Source organism: Vombatus ursinus, unplaced genomic scaffold (genome assembly GCF_900497805.2).
Source record: "Vombatus ursinus unplaced genomic scaffold, bare-nosed wombat genome assembly UNPS02014789.1, whole genome shotgun sequence".
Lineage (NCBI taxonomy): Eukaryota > Metazoa > Chordata > Mammalia > Diprotodontia > Vombatidae > Vombatus > Vombatus ursinus.
This window is the reverse complement of record NW_020954567.1, coordinates 19,341,772-19,360,194: the sequence shown is the minus strand read 5'-3', so window position 1 is coordinate 19,360,194 and position 18,423 is coordinate 19,341,772. Positions and strand designations below refer to the sequence as shown.

Here is an 18,423-nt window from a genome sequence, read left to right as displayed (position 1 = left end):
AACAAACTTGCTATCTCATACTTGCCTATTTTGTAAAGCTGAAACCAAAACTCACAAGTCAGGATGCTGTTGTAATAAAGAATATCTTATTCATGGTATAGTAAGCCCTCAAACCTCATTTATATTCATACAGCCACAAATCAGAACTTCCACAAAGAACAAATTAAAAGCACAGTCACCAACCTGTTTCCTTCATTTTAGTATTTCCATTTGTCCCAAACGAGGAGTAATCTGCAACAAAGAGCAAGAAATGATTACAGCCCAGAAGAAAATAAAGCCACACACATGGAAGCAAGAAGCAGTGTACTTCTAAAAAATAAAAAATGGTAGAATATACAATTTAAAAAGAAAAAAAGGAAGGAGCACATGGAGGCAGAAACCCTCTGAAAGGAGAGTAAGGTGCCTTTTCAATTCATCTGATATTAGTACAGTCACAGCATGACCATATCTTTTAGTACCAGTCAATATACTGACATTAAGTAAAGATATATGCTTATAAGGAATATTTCAGTGTTTTTTTTCCCACCAGATGGGAAAGCAACTCATAGCCAATACAATTATTGAAAAAGTTTTAGTTATAAAATACATGTAGCAAAGGCATATATATGATTACTCTGCATAAGATAATTTTATGGTTCTAAGACAAAATCTTCAACCTTTTGTTTTTCATTACCAAGATAACTAATAGAGACGAAAAGCTTTTTCTTAGTCTTAAAATCACCATAGTAATAAATGGAACTATAGAAACATACTGAAAATAAGCTCTTACCAGATCCTGAACTTTTTATAGGTGGTCTGCGAAGGTCAACAATAATTGCAGAATTCTCATTAGCTACTAGCATGGGAAAAAAATACATTTAAATGATTAGAAAGTAGTAAATATACCACACGTATGTGCTCTCCTCACTTCTAACCAACTCTAAATTTGCCACATGGTAAAGAATAATTCAATGTCAAAAGATCTGTGATTTAATACTGTATTTAAACCTGGGGTAGGTCACTTCACACTCTACTCCCCCCACACCCAACCTCCAATCAAACTGCCCTTTGCTAGGCTCGACCTTAGACAGACAACAGGCAGTCTTTGCTGTCCTGTGCTCAAAGCCTTTCCAAAGCTTGCCAGTGTTTATACTGTGTGGACATTTAACATCTCTATACCATGATGGGGAAAAAAAAGGGACAACAGTGAAGGAGCAATCCTACACTGATAAAGGGGAACACTGAATACAAGTCCTTTACTTTCCTCAACTCAAAAAAATTCTTTTAAATCCTAAAACGTGTAACTCAATACGAAATTTATCCGATATGTTTGTCACTATCTGCTTTACAGATTATCTATGGAAATTTTAAATTCAAGTTTGTTTTCCAAGTGCCTAGCACATTCTTATTCTACTTGATTAGCCTGAACACACTCAGGAAATGAAACTTAATTTTAATTATTAAAATTTTAATATTAAGTTAGGGGAAACAGCATCAGAAAGGTCGTTTGCTCAAAACAAAACAAAACCGGCCCCTCCCCCCAATTTAAAGTATTCTCAAACCCAATATAACACATCTCTTAGTTTAGCTAATGCTTTACATTAATCATTAGCATTTAAGAAACCATCAAATACCTTTCTTCTATATGAATTTTTGCCAAATACTATCCTTAAAGTGCTATTCCAGCACTTCAATGAGTCAAGTGGGTGGTGCAATAGTTAGATCACTGGACCTGGAGTCAGGAAGACCACAGTTCAAATCCAACTTCAGACACTTACTAGCTATATGATCCTGGGCAAGTCATCAGAATTCTATCTACCTCAGTTTCCTCAAAACTGCAAAATGGGAATGATAATAGCACCTATTCCCCAGGGTTGTTTTACAGATCAAATCAGAGACTGTTTGTAAAGTGCTTAGCACAGTGCCTGGCACAGAGTTGGAGCTTAATAAATGTTTGTGTTTCCTTCCTTCCTTCATTATGGCAAGGGGATTGATTTCGGGTTCTTATGGCCGGTGGAATGCAAGATCTGCTAAGCACTATCAATCTGCAAAGGCTTCGCGTATAAACCGATGATGACCTGAAGACCGGTTCACATCAGTTTGGCGAGATTCATCACCAAGCTGGCTTTACTTCAGGGTGATGAATTTTTTGGCTGCAGCAACTGTTGTAAGACCTTCTAAGAATAGGTTCTGCACTGACTGCGTCACTTCCCTAGTTCTACAGCACAGATAACTGAGTTGAATATACATAATTTAAAAATATATATCCTTTATATTAATATTTTTCATTAAACTGAAATGTTCAACTAAGCAACATTAATTAATAATCTATTATGTACCTTATTCTGTGCTAGATGCTGAAGATACAAAGAGGAGAAATGGCATCAGCTCTGAATAGGGGATCTGACATAACTATAAGTAAGTAACAGGCAGAACATGATAGGAAGAAAGGAGGGAGCCAGAAAAACTTAGTTCACTGCAGAACACTTTCGGCTCCATAACAACATGGCTCCAACCTACCTTTGTGATGCTTGTTTCACGTTAACTCCTTTCTACAAATGCTTTCTACATTCTTGACAAATAGCCTACATGGCATTGCTATGACAATGCATTTATACAGGCTGTTCACGGCCAGAAGAGGCTCCCACCTCTCCAATGCCTCATGGAGTTCTTGGATTCCTTCAGGGCTCAGATCAGAGCCACCTCCACATGAAATCTTTGCTGTTTTCTCCAGTCTCACTCCCCTTCTCTAATTACCTTGTATTTTCCTATCTTTGGATAACAAAATAAGATAATAAGACCAGATACCTCGAGTTGGAAGAGATTATCTAGTCCAACCCCTCGATATTATGTAGAAATATCAACTCCCTAATGACAGGGCTTATTTGCTTTTTATCTGTGTATCACCAGCACCTAGCACGGTGCCTCATATATATTCAGAGCTTAATAAATGTTTTTCGAACCGAACTGGAGGAAGTAGCACCTGGGTTGAGCTTTGAAGGAAGAATTTCTTTAGTAGGCAAAGCTAGAAAGGGAGTGAAGTTCAGGCCTATGGGAAATGTGGATAGTTTACACAAATGCATGGAGGTGGAAGGATACAGGACAAGACGGAAGAAAAGCTTGTAAGTCATCCTACGGGTATGTGTAGGAGAGTCGTGTAAAATACTAGTAAGGTAAGTTGGACCCATATTGTAGAGGACCCAAGGATTCAATTATTGTCTATGTTAATGGTTCTCCAATCTACTTATTTAGCCCTAACCTCTCCGCTGTCCTCCAGTCTTGTATCTCCAACTTCCTACTGCGCATCTCAAACTGGATGGCCTGAAGACACCCGAAATTCAATATGTCCAAAACTGAACTATCTCTCTCCCTGAGCTCTCGTGTTCCCAAGCTTCCCTATTACCGTTGAGGGTACCACATCCTTCCCAGTACCCCAGGCTCAAAACTTAGGTATCATCTTTGACTCCCCACTCTCTTACCAACCCTCCCCACCCCATACAAAATCTGTTGTCAAGTCCTGCTCTTTGGACCTTTGTAATATTGCTCATATATGCCACCCCCCCCCCATCACCTCTTGCCTGATCTACTGAAATAGCCTACTGGTTGGTCTCTCTGCTACAAGCCTCTCCCCAGTTCAGTTCAACTTCCACTCAGTTGTCAAATTGATCTTCCTAAAAAGCAGCTCTGATCATGTCACACCTCTGCTCAATAAACTTCAATGCCTCCCTATTATCACCTTCAGATCAATTATAATATCCTGTTTGGCTTTCAAAGTCCTATATAACCAGGCCTTTTCCCTATCTTTCCAGTCCTCTTTACACTTTACACTCCCCCACATACTCTTTGATCCAGTGACACTGGCTTCCGTGCTGTTCCTTGCACAAGACCCTCCATCCCCTGACTGCAGGCATTTTCTATGGTGGTCCCCAGGCCTGGAAGGCTCTCTCTCCTCACCTCTACCTCTTGGCTTCCCTGGCTCCCATCTCCAGCACTTAGTACCTGGCACATAAGAGGTGCCTGGGACATAATAGGTGCTTAATAAATTTTTACCGATGTCAGAGTTTGCATTGTGCTCCACTGGCAATAGGGAGCCATTGAAGTCAGAGGTGCGACATGGTCAGATCTATGCATTAGAAAGATTTGGGCAGCTGTGCTAAGGATAGATGGAAGACAGGAAAAACTCTAGGCTAGGGAGCCTATTTTGGAGGCTATTACAATGGCCCAGCAGAGAAGGGATGAAGGCTTGACTGGATTGAGGTGGAGGAAGTACAAAAATGCCACATGAGAGATAATGCATGGGTCAAATCCACAGAACAAAGTAGATTTAACTTTGTTCTCAACAGGGCTTTTAACCAGCATTCCACAGTCTATTTTGAGTCCCATTTCAACTCTTTCAACCCCACATTTCGATGTGCCTAGGAGTTCTAGAAGTAATTCTGAAAGGAAGCCTGTACTTGTGAAAATGAGTGGAAACTGACTGAGAGTACTCCTAGTTAGTGACCATTCCTCTCCTATCTTACTAGGCAATCTTCCCTATTACTACTGCCCCCCCCCCGCCGACTTTAAGGTTTTAGGAAACACTTTTAGGTTCAATTAAATATAATACTCAAGGTATATATGCCTTCTTTGCTCTCTTTTTTTCAGAGCTGAGCAACCGCTTTAAAGAGTACTTTTCAATTAGATTACCTCCAATCCACAGCTATCAATTCAACAAATATTTAAATGAGTGGTTACTGTGCATATGCTTACAGTGCCCAGTGTTGAGGAATGATTTACAGAAGCAGTATACAGTTCTCTCTCATGTAGAGGTGGTGTGAGGATGGGGATCATTAGCAAACATCTCATTAGAGAGTTAGGAAAAGAGGACAATGGAGACATCAGCTCTGGCTGAAGTTGAGGTGGTTAGGGAAGTAGGGAGGACTCAGACTCTAGAATGCCCAAGAAGCTGGGGGAGAAGAAGAACAAGGGGGTCAGATTTCAGGCCCTGAGCTTGAGTTCAGTCAGTCCTCAGGGTGATTTACTATGGTCACCAGTGGTGGAAAGACTCACTTCCATATTACTGAAATACTCTTGTTATCTTTCCTATTGAGCCCATCTACAAGTCTGCCTAGAAGAGAAATGAGAAAATTTATTATTTCAAGGCTTAGTTGATGGGAAGGCAGCATGGTACAGTGAAAGGACTCTGGGGCCAGAAGGTATAGGTTCAAATGCCTATGGTTTTATGCCTATTCCTTTTTCAACATTAGGCAAATTACTCAATCTTCCTGGGCCTCAGTTCCTCATCTGTAAAATGAGGACGTTGAACTAAATGATGTTCTGAGGTTCCTGCAAGCTCTAAATCTATGCTCCTCTGACTGGAGACTCCCTGGGAATTTCAGAGAGTGGGTTCTACCTCTGGCCCTCTATCCACTTTGAACCCATTTCTTATTTTCTACACACCCCGCCCCTACTCTGATTCCTTAGAAGTGTTGTCTTTCCCTATTAGAATGACAGTTTCTAAAGAGCAAGGACAATATTACTTGTTTGTATATATATCCCAGCACTTAAAGCTTTTTCTTTTTTTCTTTTTTTTTTAAGGGCAATTTGGGTTAAGTGACTTGCCTAGGGTCACACAGCTAGTAAGTGGCAAGTGTTTGATCTGAGGCTGGATTTGAACTCAGGTCCTCCTGACTTCAGGGCTGGTGCTCTATCCACTGTGCCACCTAGCTGCCCAATAAAAGCTTTTTCATTCATTTGTTTATTCCTCTAAGGCAGGGGTTAGTACCCGTTTTGGTGGCACAGACTTCTTAGAATAACATTTTTAAATGCATAATATGAAACATATAGGATTACAAAGGAAACCAATTATACTGAAATACAGTTATTAAAATATTAAGATATTTTTAAAATATCTGATTACGTAAAATATCTGGTTTCCCAGATTTAAGTGATAATATAAACAGATGTATGTATCATTTTGGCCAAAGTCTGGGAACCAATTTGGTGTCAGAGAGCTGGTGAGGCTTTGAAGTATGTATAACATTAGTAATAATAAACTTGCATGCTCTAAAGCAGGGGTGGGAAACCTTTGGCCTCCAGACCACACGTGGCCCTCTAGGTCCTCAAGTATGGCCCTTTGACTGAGTCCAAACTTCACAGAACAAATCCTTTTATTAAAGGGATTTAGAGTCTAAAGCATCCCATCTCATTTGATCCTTACAGCAACTCGGCGTGACAGGCAATACAAGCATCATTATCCCCTCTTTATATATAAAAAACTGAGGTTTACAGAGACAATCTTTACAGAACTTCTGTTGGAAGAACTCTCAACGGCACCTACTCTAATTTAACCTGAATGAGAAGCCCCTCAACAGCACCCATGACCAGTGGCCATTCCATCTTTGTCTGTAAGATTTCCAATTTGAGTAGAAGGGAGAGTAGAGTTAGAGGTGCAGTTGAAAGAAAACCAACAGTGACAAGGGTTGTCCACTCTACTTTTAGGGAGTTATTATTGTTAATAGCCCTCACCTTGGGTTAATGAGCAGCGGAGTGCCCAGATCTGGACCCAAGCTTTTGGATCTCGGGTCTGCTGCTCTTTCTATAACAAAACAACCCTGACTAAATAGTCACCTTACGTATCGGTCACTCTCCCCAAGGCTCTTCTCCTCTTCTCCCATAGTCTCTCTACCTCTTTGATCATCACATGGAACTGATTTTTTCAAATATCTCTTGTACTTATTGAATTCTTTCTATGCTCCGTGTCCTTAATTTAATAATTACTGAGTTGAATATTTTATTTTCTCTGAGAAAGAAAAATATTAAATTTTGCTGCTTTACATAGGAAGGGATGGAAATTGAGATCCTCTCTATGATTCTCATGTGATCTTGATTTTTTTTCCCTGCAGGTCAGTTGCTCCAGGTAATTAAAGAGTAACATTATGTAATAAGCTTGTAGGAAGATTAATCTGGTGGCAGTGGGGAGACTGTTGCATTAACGCAGACACGAGAAGATGAAAACTTGAAGAAGGTAAGGCAGCAGATGAAATGGGAAGGGTGGAATGTGACAGATTTCTGGGTGGAATGTGACAGATTTTTAAGGAAGAATTATTAGGCTTGTTGACTATAAAGGAGGACTTTTGATGGTATATGGAGGGACAGGAGGAAAGATTCAATTATTACTTAAATTTTTTGAGCCCAGGTACCTCAGAGAATAGTGGTGAAACTAACAATAACGCATTTGGCTTGGTGTATGTAGAATTTGAGTTGTAAATAACAATAACAACAACACCAATAAGCATTACATAGCTTTTTAAAGTTTACAAAGTATTTTACATATATGGAATCATTTGATCTTCACAACAACCCAAGGGGGCAGGTGTTCTCACTACTCCCATTTTATATGTGAGGAACCTGAGGCAGAGGGAGGTAGAGTGGTTTTCGGGGAATCACATGGTTAATAAGTCTTGGAGGCCACATCTGAACTCAGATCTTCCTGACTCTAAGTCTGGCACTTCGGATACCGTGCCACCAAGTGGAAATGCTTGTCTACAATTGAGCAGTAGAACTTGTGGTAGGACTTTAATATGCAAAATTAGCTCAATAAATAATTCAAATTTAAAACTTGGGGGAAATAAAAGGATGTTAACATTCAAGCCCAGATAAGAGATGTTCAATAAAAACACATTGATTATTTAACTAGAAAGCAACAAAAGTGTATAAATCTCAACTAAAGTCCTATTCAGACATTTTGTTATAAAACAGAGCTGACTTTGGATTTTCATCAAAAGCTACACTAAGGGAGTACAAAGTTTAGTTGGCTCTACCAATCTAGAAAGGCTTTAAGTACAAGATGCCAATGAATTGTGGCTACTGTCCAAGGATCAGCACAGAGTGGCTTATCACTGGAAGACTAACAATTAGGTGATGAATATTCTGGGCCACAGCAAGTCACAGAAACAGTTTACTAAGGCACAGAGGGATTCCAATCTGCATTGGTGGGTAGAGGTCCCACACTGAAAAAGCTATGAAGTACAAGTATTTACATTAATAACTCTAAAAAGATTCTCCAAATTATTTTGTTACGTTGAAATTTTGCTATACTGATCAAGTGAGTCACATATGCTAGGAATCAAAATTCTAAAGAATTTTCTATTGTTATGATATAGACAGCTAGGTATTACAGTGGATGGAGCTCAGGACTTGGAGTCAGGAAGACCTGAGTTCAACTCCTGCCTCACATTTACTAGTTGTATGACCTTGGGCAAATTACTGGACCTCAGCCTCAGTTTCCTCATCTGTAAAATGGGAATAATGATAGCCACTACCTCCCAGTGTGGCTGTGAGGGTGAGACAATATTTATAAAATCTTTTGCAAACCTTAAAGCAATATATAAGTGCTAGCGGTTATTATTATCATTATTAGCTGATGTGGGAACTGACTGCTCTTGATGACACAATGCTGTTATGCTGGATAACGCAGCATCTTTCAAGAAGAGAACACAATGTGTATCATCATCATGTCGTGTTTTACTCTGTCAATCATCGATCCTTACTGGGAAAATGACACAGCATTTGTTATTCTAGTTCTTCTTCAAACTTCCACTTACGATAATAATTGACAGCAAACATTTATATAATGCTTTAAGATTTTCAAAGTGCTTTATATATAGGGACCGATGCATTTGGTCAGACTTGAATAAGAGAATGTTTTTCTGTAGCCACTCAGTAATGTATTTCAGTCACCCACTGGCCAAGGATAACAATTTACAGTTTTAATAATTGGCCTTCTTTATTCTGAAGTAGGACTTAAGTTGGCTCCACTATAAGATAAATTTAAAATTGCATAGGTTTTGTCAAATATTATCTTGCTAATAAAACTAGATGAAGCATTTTATTAAAAAAAAAAGATCAGCAAAAAAGTTAGTCAGTAATGGGTCTGTGAGATCCTCCAACTAAACAAACATAGATTAGCCTTCTTTCATTATCTACCCACTACCCTGTATCATCTCATTACATCTATAAATCCTCATTTTCTCTGTCTAGTTCATCAATGACTACATTCCAATGGTCTAGTAGGATGTTCTTTGTTAGCATTATCAGTATTATCATCAGGAAGCAGGAAAAATATTTGCAAGTTTTTTTCAAAATACACTTAACAACAAAATAGGAAGATAGCGATGGTATTTAAATGCAAAGCAACATCATAAATGCAGTCAAACTCCATCTGGAATAATGTGTCTAGTCTTCTGGGTGCCATAGTTCAAGAAGGACAATGTTAAGCTGGAGAGCGTGCTAGGCCAGAAATCATACATATTCTGAACAATCAACTTTAAGAGACTTGATGCAGTCAGAAAAGCAGACTTTTCTCACCTGTAATCTCTTGTAGTCTCCTGATTGATTTTTTTGAGACTGTCTGGCTCATGATGGTTTGGGAAGATGGTTCATCCTCTAAAGAACAAAACATGTTAATAGTTAAAACAGAGAGAGAAAGAGAGAGAGAGAGAGAGAGAGAGAGAGTGTGTGTGTGTGTGTGTGTGTGTGTGTGTGTAAAAACACAACACACCCATTCAGGTGCCACCTATTTAATGAAGCCTAATCCCTGGGCTGAAATCATTGCTCTCTCCTCAACATTTTTTTTAAACAAAACTTCATCTCTACCTTGCTCTATCACATTCCACTTTGTATTATATTTATTTGTTATATGCCTCATCCTCCTCCTTAAGGAGAAAAACTGTATAATTTTTCATGTATCTGTAGCTCTTAAGTGCCTTGCACATAGTAGCTGTTGAATAAATAACTGCTGAATGCAGTATCTTCTGCACTTATGTTAAAATTTTAAAGATTTAAATGTTAATGTTTTAAAGTTACTTCTCTAAATGTCTCCTGCAGGGCCACAAACTAGAAGGCTTTATTCACTTACATTCTTTTTAGCACCTAGCACAATACTTTGCACACAGTGTAGGCACTTAGTAAATTTTAATTACATTGAGGTTAAAAAAAAGTCAGAAACACTGCAAGTAGTAGTGAAGACATATGAAAGTGGTCAGAAAGAGTAACTATTTCTATATATTGAGGTTTACTAGCAAAGTATGTAGAAGTAGTACTAAAGAAGTGAAACTAGTATTTTCCTCTGGAGGCTCTATGTGTACAAGAAGGATGGGCTACAATCTGCACTGAAGGACTACATGCTTAAGTTGGTGAGATGAAGGATCCACTAAAGAGTAGAAAACAGTAATTCTTTTACTTTTCTCATTCAATGACTACCAATTGAACCACTCACTATGTGCACAGGTGCTGGGGGGTAAGATCCAGAAAAAATGATAGGACCCCAGCCCTGCCCTTAAGTGTGTGATCTTGCTGAAAACACACACACACACACACACACACACACACACACACACAAATTAATAAAATATTTTAGAGAAAACATACAAAATGTGCAATAATCATGCAAACTTGGGTGATGATCTCTAAAATCAACAAGCTTTTAAATGTCATCAAATGCCCATAAAGAATAATATAGCTCACATTTATAATGAACTTTACTCCCAACACCCTTTTAACAGACAATAAGGCTGAAGAATGGATCTGGAGTTTTATCCATTATGACAGAACTTGGGGGAGGGGGCTACTCCCTCTAACAATTCAGGGCAGCATTCTACCTTCTTGGCAACTTACAGTATTAGAAAGCTGCCTAGAGTACTGAGGGGTTAAATGACTTCCAGGGTCACAACGTCAGTTTATGTCAGAGGAAGGACTTGAATCGCATTTCCTGGCTTCAAGGCCAGCTGGACAGATATCCACTACCTCCCTTTGCCTATCATGATGTAGATAAGGCCTATACTTATTTTCATTCTACTTATGATGAACTTGAAATTGAGGTCCAGAAATTCCATTAGACAGTGAACTCCTTGAGGACAGGGACTGTTTTTTGTCTCTTTTTGCTTGACACATAGCAGGAGCTTGACTGACTGACAAATCAGGTTGAATCAGGGGTGGGAAGCCTTCGGCCTTAAAACCACATGTGGCCCTCTAGCCTGAATTTTGGCCTTTTGACTGAGTCCAAGTTTTACAGAACAAATGCCTTTATTAAAGTCAGTCAAAAGGCCACACTTGATGACCTAGAGGGCCACATATGGCCTCAAGGCTGAAGGTTCCCCACCCGTGGGTTAAAGGATTTGCCAAAATGATCTTCATAAAGCACAGGTCATTCTCCTACTCAATAAACTTCAGTGGCTCCTTACTACCTTCAGGATCAAATATAAAATCCTTTGGTTTTTAAAGCCCTTTATAACCTGGCCCCTTCCCACTTTTAAAATCTTATACTTTACTAGCCCCCACAAGATCAGACACTACCAGCCTTGCACCTATTCCTTGGGCACAATTTCTCTTCTCTGTGCCTTTTCATCTCCTGTTCCATATTACTGGAATGTTTTTTCTCCTTTCTGCCTCTTGGCTTCCTTCAAGACTCAAGGTCCAAATCCTATCTTGTGAAAGTTGCCTTTGCTGCCCCCTCCCCTCAATACAGTGACTTCTCTCTGAGATTACTTCCAATTTACCCTGCAAATATATTTTTATGTTAATAATAGATTTTTATCTTGTACTTTGATAGTGGTTTACATGTTGTTTCACCAATTAAAATGTGAGATACTTGATGGCAGGGGCTGTTTTTAATTTTTCTTTGTATCCCTAGCACTTTGCACAGTGGCTGGCATATAGTAAGTGCTTAATAAATGCACCAATCAATGCAACTTATCACATCACCTTGTAATTCAACCAGTGTCTGTCAAACCTCAATGGTGACTCACATCCTTTGCATGACATTTTGCCTATGAGTCAGTGTCAACCCCCACACCCCCCCTCCACACACACACACACACACACACACACACACACCACACACACACACACACACACACACACACACACACACACACACCCCTTGGGGTAATTGGGGTAATTCCCTACCTCAACTGTACCTGGAATTACAAACCCAGGTGTATCCCCCTCCTCTCCTCCATACACTGGCACTTAGCACAATGCCTGACATAACAGGCACTTAACAGATGCTTCCTGACTTGAGTTCACCTTGTGTCAGGTTTCTTCATAACCAGAGTGGGTTCTCATTTCTCCTTCTCTTCCTTCTCAACCATGGGGACCCCTCTTCTGCCACCCCCCAAATATTCCAGGGCAAGGTCATATTATTTTAGGAAGGAGATCTCATAAAGAGGAAAGGGGTATTAACTCAAGTTTACCAGGTCTAGTGAAGCCGGCCACTCCATCTCCATCCTCGGGCATTTTCATTGGCTGATCCCCATGCCTGGACCGCTCTTCCCTCCTCATCTCAGCCTCCGGGTTTACTGCCAGTCCCCGCTAAGACCCCATCTTCTACTAGAAGCCTCTCCTGGTCCCCCTTAACGCTAGCACCTTCCCTCTGAGGATCATCTCCAGTTTCTCCTGCTCTTGTTTGTACCTATTGTTTTCGCGCTGTCTCCCGTCTGACTGTGAGCTCCTTGACAGCAGGGATGTCTTTTGCCTTTCTCTGATTCCCCAGCGCTTAGCCACATAGTAGGCTGGCACATAGTAGGCGCTCAGGAAATACTTATTGACTGGGTCCAAGAGGTCTCTCAAGAATCAAGACAAATGTCAAAATTCTCACTGAGCCTGGGGTGGGGCCAATGCCCCCCGTCAAGCAGAACCCAAGTGCCCGTGCTCTCCCACTCTCCGGGGGCTACTGCCCCCCTGTGCCCCCTCCTCTCTTTTCTTTCTTCCTCTACGGAAGGTGGGGAAGGATACAGGTGGGGGTGGGGTCACTAGCCTGAGCATCCAGGGGACCCTTCGCGGGGGAAACGCGCCCGGGGAGCCCCGGCGAGGTGGGGGGCTGCTGAAACGGTTTGTTCCGTCTATGCCATCCCAGCCCCTCCTTTGTCTCCCTACCGGGACGGCCCGCATCCTCCGCGGGACCCTGGTGCCCATCCCGCCCCACCAGCTCCCGAGTAATGCCCTCCTCCACCTTGGGTCTCCCAGCCGGGAGCTCATCCCTTGCGAGAGGCCGACAGGGCGCGAGAAGAGGACCCCCCGCAGGGCGCGGAGTGGTGCCCACCCGAGGCGGGAAACCTCTCTCCCACCCCGGGCGCGCGCGCCTCTCCAGCCCGTTACCTCGGCGGCGGCGGCCAGCGCCTCCGCCGCCCTCACCTTCCGAGGACTGCAGGTCCCGCAGCCCTCTCCTGGTAGTGGCCGGCGAGGGCTGCGGCGGTGGCTGAGCCTCCTGCTGCTGCTGGAGCCGGGTCGCTCTCCTCGTATTCATCTCTCCAGGTCGCGAGCGCGAGAGATGAGCGTCCTGCCGAGACCTAAGGTAATAATAGGCTCTCTCCTCCACTTCCTCTTTCTCGGGCACAGGGCGGAACTCTTGTGTCTGGGTCCGCTTTTCCACTCGGGCACTTCCTCTGGACGCAAGCGGCTCGAAGTCGCCGTACACTTGGGGCGGGAGCTCGGAGAACCTCACTTCCCGCCGGCGACTGCGTCGAGCCGAGGGGCTTCCGTACGCGAGCACGTCCCTTTCGCCGCCATCTTGAGGGGCGAGCGGGCGTCTCCCTTGTCGTAGCGGGGCCCTGGGCGTGACGTGCGCTGCCCAGCCCTCGCCTGCCATGGTCCGCGGGCCTGGGCCGGCCGGCCGGGTCCCTCTCCGGAACGGCGGCGGGGGCTCCGCGCCCGTCACGGAGGCAGCTGGGAGTGGCCGGGACCGCCGCCGCCGCCGCTCTCGTCGCTGAAGCCGCCGCGGTGTCCGGCCTCCTCTGGGCCCATGGTAGCTCCCGAGGGTTGTGAGGCAGGCAGTGCCGGGGCTCGGTCAGCTGCTGCTGGCTGGGTGTCACCCCCGCCCTCCTGGCTGGAGGCCCGAAAAAGGAGGAGAAGGGAGAGCCTGGCCCTCCTGCTCGGGGGGCGGGGAGGGGCTCAGCCGTAGGCTGAGGCGCCGCATTCCTGAGCCCGGCCGCCTCGTCCGAGCCCTTCCCGAGGCTCTCCCCGCCGGGAAGCCACGGTTAGGGGGAGCCGGGAGAGCCGGCACGCGCCTTTAAAGGGCCAGCCTGCGTTATTACCCTTCCCTCCCCCATTTTGTTAAATCTGAACAGTCAACAAAACTACTGGTTTGTGGCATTAAGTGCCCACGCTGACCGTTCCACCGTCGGCTGGAGCCGATAGGAGCCGGTTCCGTCACCCCCGAGGCTCTGTTGCCCACCTCCTGACTCTGGTGAAGGGTTCGGACGGAGAAGTTGATGTTTTTGGACATGAATAATTCGGGGATTCATTTTTTGCTTTAACTTCAACTTTGCTTTAACCCCCCCCGGTAAATTAGGGGTGGGAGTGGGAGAGGAAAAAATTGTTAATTGAAAAAATAAAATAAATTTGTAAAGTGGAGCTGTGTATGTCCTATCGTGGTGAAATGTTTGTATTTTCAGTCACTTAGTGAAAGCAAAAGCTACTCGGTTTTTGACGTTGAAGTCGACCATCGTTAAGAATATGGGAAATCTCTACCCGAAGAACGAAAGCAATATTTGAGTAATGCAAGAAATGAAAAGAAAGTTTATCCGCCAACCACATCATGATACTAAAATGATTCTGAAGAGGCTTGCTTGCAAATTTGCCAGCGGATTACAGACAGAAAACATTTGTAAAACTAGGTGCTTGGTACCGTGGAAAGAGTCGGAGAAGCTGACTTAAGATGACTTGTTCTGCAGCTTGACTACTTTCACTTAGTCCTGCTGGGCACCTCACTTCCTCATCTTTAAAATTAAGAGGCTGTTTACATTCCTTCGAGCTCTAACTCTGTGATCTTTTTGGAAACTGACATTCTTCTAATGTGAAATTAAGGAGTGCTTTCTGCTTCCTTAGCGCCTTGGTAAATTCAGCTGTACGCTATTTTTTTTCTTCCTTTTTTAAATCTGCATTTATTAAGTACCGAATCTGTGCCAGAAACTAGAATACAAAATGTTAAAAACTAGGTAGAACCAAAATAGTAAATAATCTACATAACACCATAGTCATATTGAACAGAACCAATTTGAAATACTGGAATGGGGTAGTCATAATTTGTGAAAAACCTCATGTCTATTAAAAAATTCTGTTTTAAGGACACAGTGACTAGCAGTACCTCTGAGGCCAGGGAACATGATTTAGTGAATAAAGGATTTATGTTTAGAGTATCAGATTTATATATGTGACAAATCCTTGCGTATGCTTTGAAATTAGTTTAAGGAATTTAAAGTTATTGCAATCTTGTTTAAACTGCTCCTGGTAAATATAAACCTCAATATCTCAACTTTTGTTCAGATAATCATAAATTCAGAATTAGTACATACAAACCTTGCTGTTCTATGGTTTTTATCACAAATAAAATATAGACTATATAGCATTGGCAAAGGATATTCTTTGTGTTAGGTAATGTAATACAGGGACATAATAGTGTCCATGATAGTACTTTTTTTTTTTTTTTTTTAAAGGCAGTTGGGGTTAAGTAACTTGCTCAAGGTCACACAACTAGTTAGTGACAAGTGTTTGGTCTGAGGTCGCATTTGAACTCAGGTCCTCCTGACTTCAGATCCGGTGCACGATAGTACTTTTTAAAATCTGTAACTCATTTTTTTACATGTTTGGTATGAACACTAGTCTGCAGTAAAATAGAACAAAAGACAGAAAAGGGAAGAGCACTAAGAAAGAAAAAGCTCTTGCTTTTTGCTTTTTATTGAAACCTTCAGGAAAGGGAAAATGAAAGTGGTCTATTTAAGGGATAGATAACATGAGACCACAAGTTTTTTTTTTTTTGCTGCTTTTAAAATTATTTAAAAGTACAAAATAAGTAGTTAATTAGGATTTGGTATTTTAGAAATCTCTTCTAAAAAGAGTATATTATTAACATTAAAAACCCACTTATTAGTTGACTATAAAATATTAAATTACAATGTGTATAATAAATGATCTACTGAATAGACATTGTCAAAAGAGCCCTCAAGGGCCTCATTTTTTTTTTAACAGGTTAATATAAGCAAAAATAATAGAGGTATGAAAAACTTACCTTTGGGCCCTTTTTGTTGTGGAGGGTATTTCCTTAATTTCTTTTATGTGGTCTAGAAAGGAAGGGGTTCATCTACTATTCTGCTTACTGATGCACTGCCAAAAATAGTTTAAGAATGGCTTCCTCAAAGAAATGAAACTTTTAAAAAAGAAAAGGCATAGATAATTTTAGGCAGAAGTTTGCTTGTTTTCGACCTTGATCTACCTGGGAGGACCACTTGTATCCTGGCCCCTCCTCTGTTTGTGAGGTGGCAACAGAAGCTACAGATGCCCAACAACATAATGTGTTTCACCCAGCAACCCCTTAAAGCTCAGTCTAGAGAAAAGTTTTAGTGACAGAGCTGTCCAGCGGTGGAATTGGCTGACTTCAGGAGTGAAATGCCTATTGAGATGATAGATTTAGAGCTGGAAAGGACTTCAGAGGCCAAATAGTCCAACCCCTTATTTTACAGATAAGGAAACAGGAGAGATCACGTGGCTTGAAGGTTTACAGGTAATCAGAGATGATATTTGAGCCCGCAGCCTCTGATTCCAGAGCGAATGTAATTTGTGTACCCTACCAGAGAATTTATCTCTTAGGTTTGTGGAAGAGATTCCTTCATGTCAGATTGGTTTAAGATCAAAATAAACTTGTCATTTTAGTTACCAATCGCTGAAAATTACTATAACAAACCCTAATAGGGGATTGGCTAGGATCTGTAGTTCTCCATTGGGAAAGACTGCAATCCCTGTTTCTCTTAAATTGGGAAGAACTAAAAATCTCAGTGGATTTTGTGGCCAGCTAATCCCTTGCTAGGGGTTGTTTGATTACAATTTTGAAATATTTCTTAGTAAAGTGCCTAGAATGTCAGAGAAAAATTTCAGCTTTTAAAGCACTGAATTAAATTCCATTCTGAACTTAAGAGGGACACTGCTGTCTCCCCAGTCATTCAGGTTCAAAACAGTGTTTGCCTGGCCGTTTGTTATTCCTCACTCTCGTCCCTCATACTCAATCTGTTGTCAAATCTTGTCATTTCTACCTTTGTGACATCTCTCATACATCAAATTTTCTCTACTCATACAGCCAGAACTCCAGTTCAAGTCTCTTCTCAATCCAATCTATCTCTACTCAACTGCTGGAGTAGTTTTTTTCTAAAGTATGGACCTAACTCTGACACAACATTGAGTTCTGTGGCTCCCTCTTCCAAGATCAAATTAAAGATTTCAGTTTGGCTTTTAAAGCTCTTCATAATCTGTCCCCTTCCCCTTTAAAATTTTACACTTTATTCAATTCTACACACAATGTGATCTCACTACACCGACCTTAAAGTTCTTTGGTCATGACCCTCCATCTCTTGTTACCATGCCTGGCAGTCAGTCTCTCATTCCCTCGGACCTTAGAGATGGCTGCCATTAGACACAAATAGGTTTATATGTGTAAAATTATTCTATACATATGCTATCAGTTCTTTCTCTGGATGCAGGTAAAATCTTTTTTCATATATCCTTTTTTTAAATTTGTGTATTTATAACAATGAAAATGACTTAGTCGCTCAAAGTCGTTCTTAAAACAGCATTGCTGTTATTGTATACAACATTTTCGTGGTTGTGCTCACTTTACTCTTCATCATTTCATACAAATTTTTCCATGCTTTCTAAGATCATTGAACTCATCATTTCTTGTAGCACAATAGTGTTCCCTCACAACCATACACCACACTTTGTTCAGCCATTCCCTAATTGATGGACATCCCCCTTCAATTTGCAGTTCTTGCCACCAGAAAGAGAGCTGCTATAAACATTCCATTCACATTCAGTTATAATTACTATTTGTGAATTTCCTACCATCTTATTTTTACTATTTTATTTCTCAGCCTCTTTTTACCCTATCCATGTTACCTTATCTTCTCCTCCCACCTTCTCACCCTTTACTTCACCCACCCCCCCCTAAAAGTTCCTCCCACATCCTGTCCCTAGTTTTCTCACCTCTACGAGTTCAGAAGACTTCTACACCCTCCTGGAATGTTCTTTCATGTTCTCTCTGCCCCTTAGTTTTTCTGGCTTTCTTCAAGATTGAGTTCGAAACCCGTGGGAAGGCTTTTTCTTATTATCTCTCCATTAGACTGTAAGTTCCTTGAAGGCAAAGGACTCCCCCCTGCCCCGCCATTCTTTGTATACCCAGTGCATAGCACAGTGGGAAGCACACAGTAAACACTTAAATGCTTGTTGTTTGACTGATTGATACTAAGAGTACATTTAGCACTGGAGAATGTAACTAGTGAGGCAGTATCTTCTGAAGGAATGGAAAGCCAGGTTTCTGTTTGAGTCCAAGAAGTTGGAAAGACTAAGAGGAAGCCATTTAAGAGTAGAAGTTTATCTACAATAGATTGCAGAGGTGTATGGCTGAGGTTGGTGGTAATG

At 41.6% G+C, this 18,423-nt stretch overlaps 1 protein-coding gene across 2 annotated transcripts in view; it reads right to left on the bottom strand.

Annotated features, from left to right (window-relative positions):
• The window catches only part of TOR1AIP1 (torsin 1A interacting protein 1), a 40,442-nt gene extending 26,836 nt beyond the window's left edge, over positions 1 to 13,606 (bottom strand). The window contains exons 1-4 of one of the 2 annotated variants that reach the window (XM_027868491.1): positions 13,117 to 13,606; positions 9,328 to 9,405; positions 770 to 835; positions 184 to 231 (exon numbers count right to left, since the gene is read on the bottom strand). In XM_027868491.1, coding sequence (XP_027724292.1) covers positions 184 to 231; positions 770 to 835; positions 9,328 to 9,405; positions 13,117 to 13,606 — 682 coding nt within the window. The remainder of the gene's footprint in view (positions 1 to 183; positions 232 to 769; positions 836 to 9,327; positions 9,406 to 13,116) is intronic. The other variant, XM_027868492.1, reaches the window with a different exon arrangement.
• Positions 13,607 to 18,423: the final 4,817 nt, after the last annotated feature.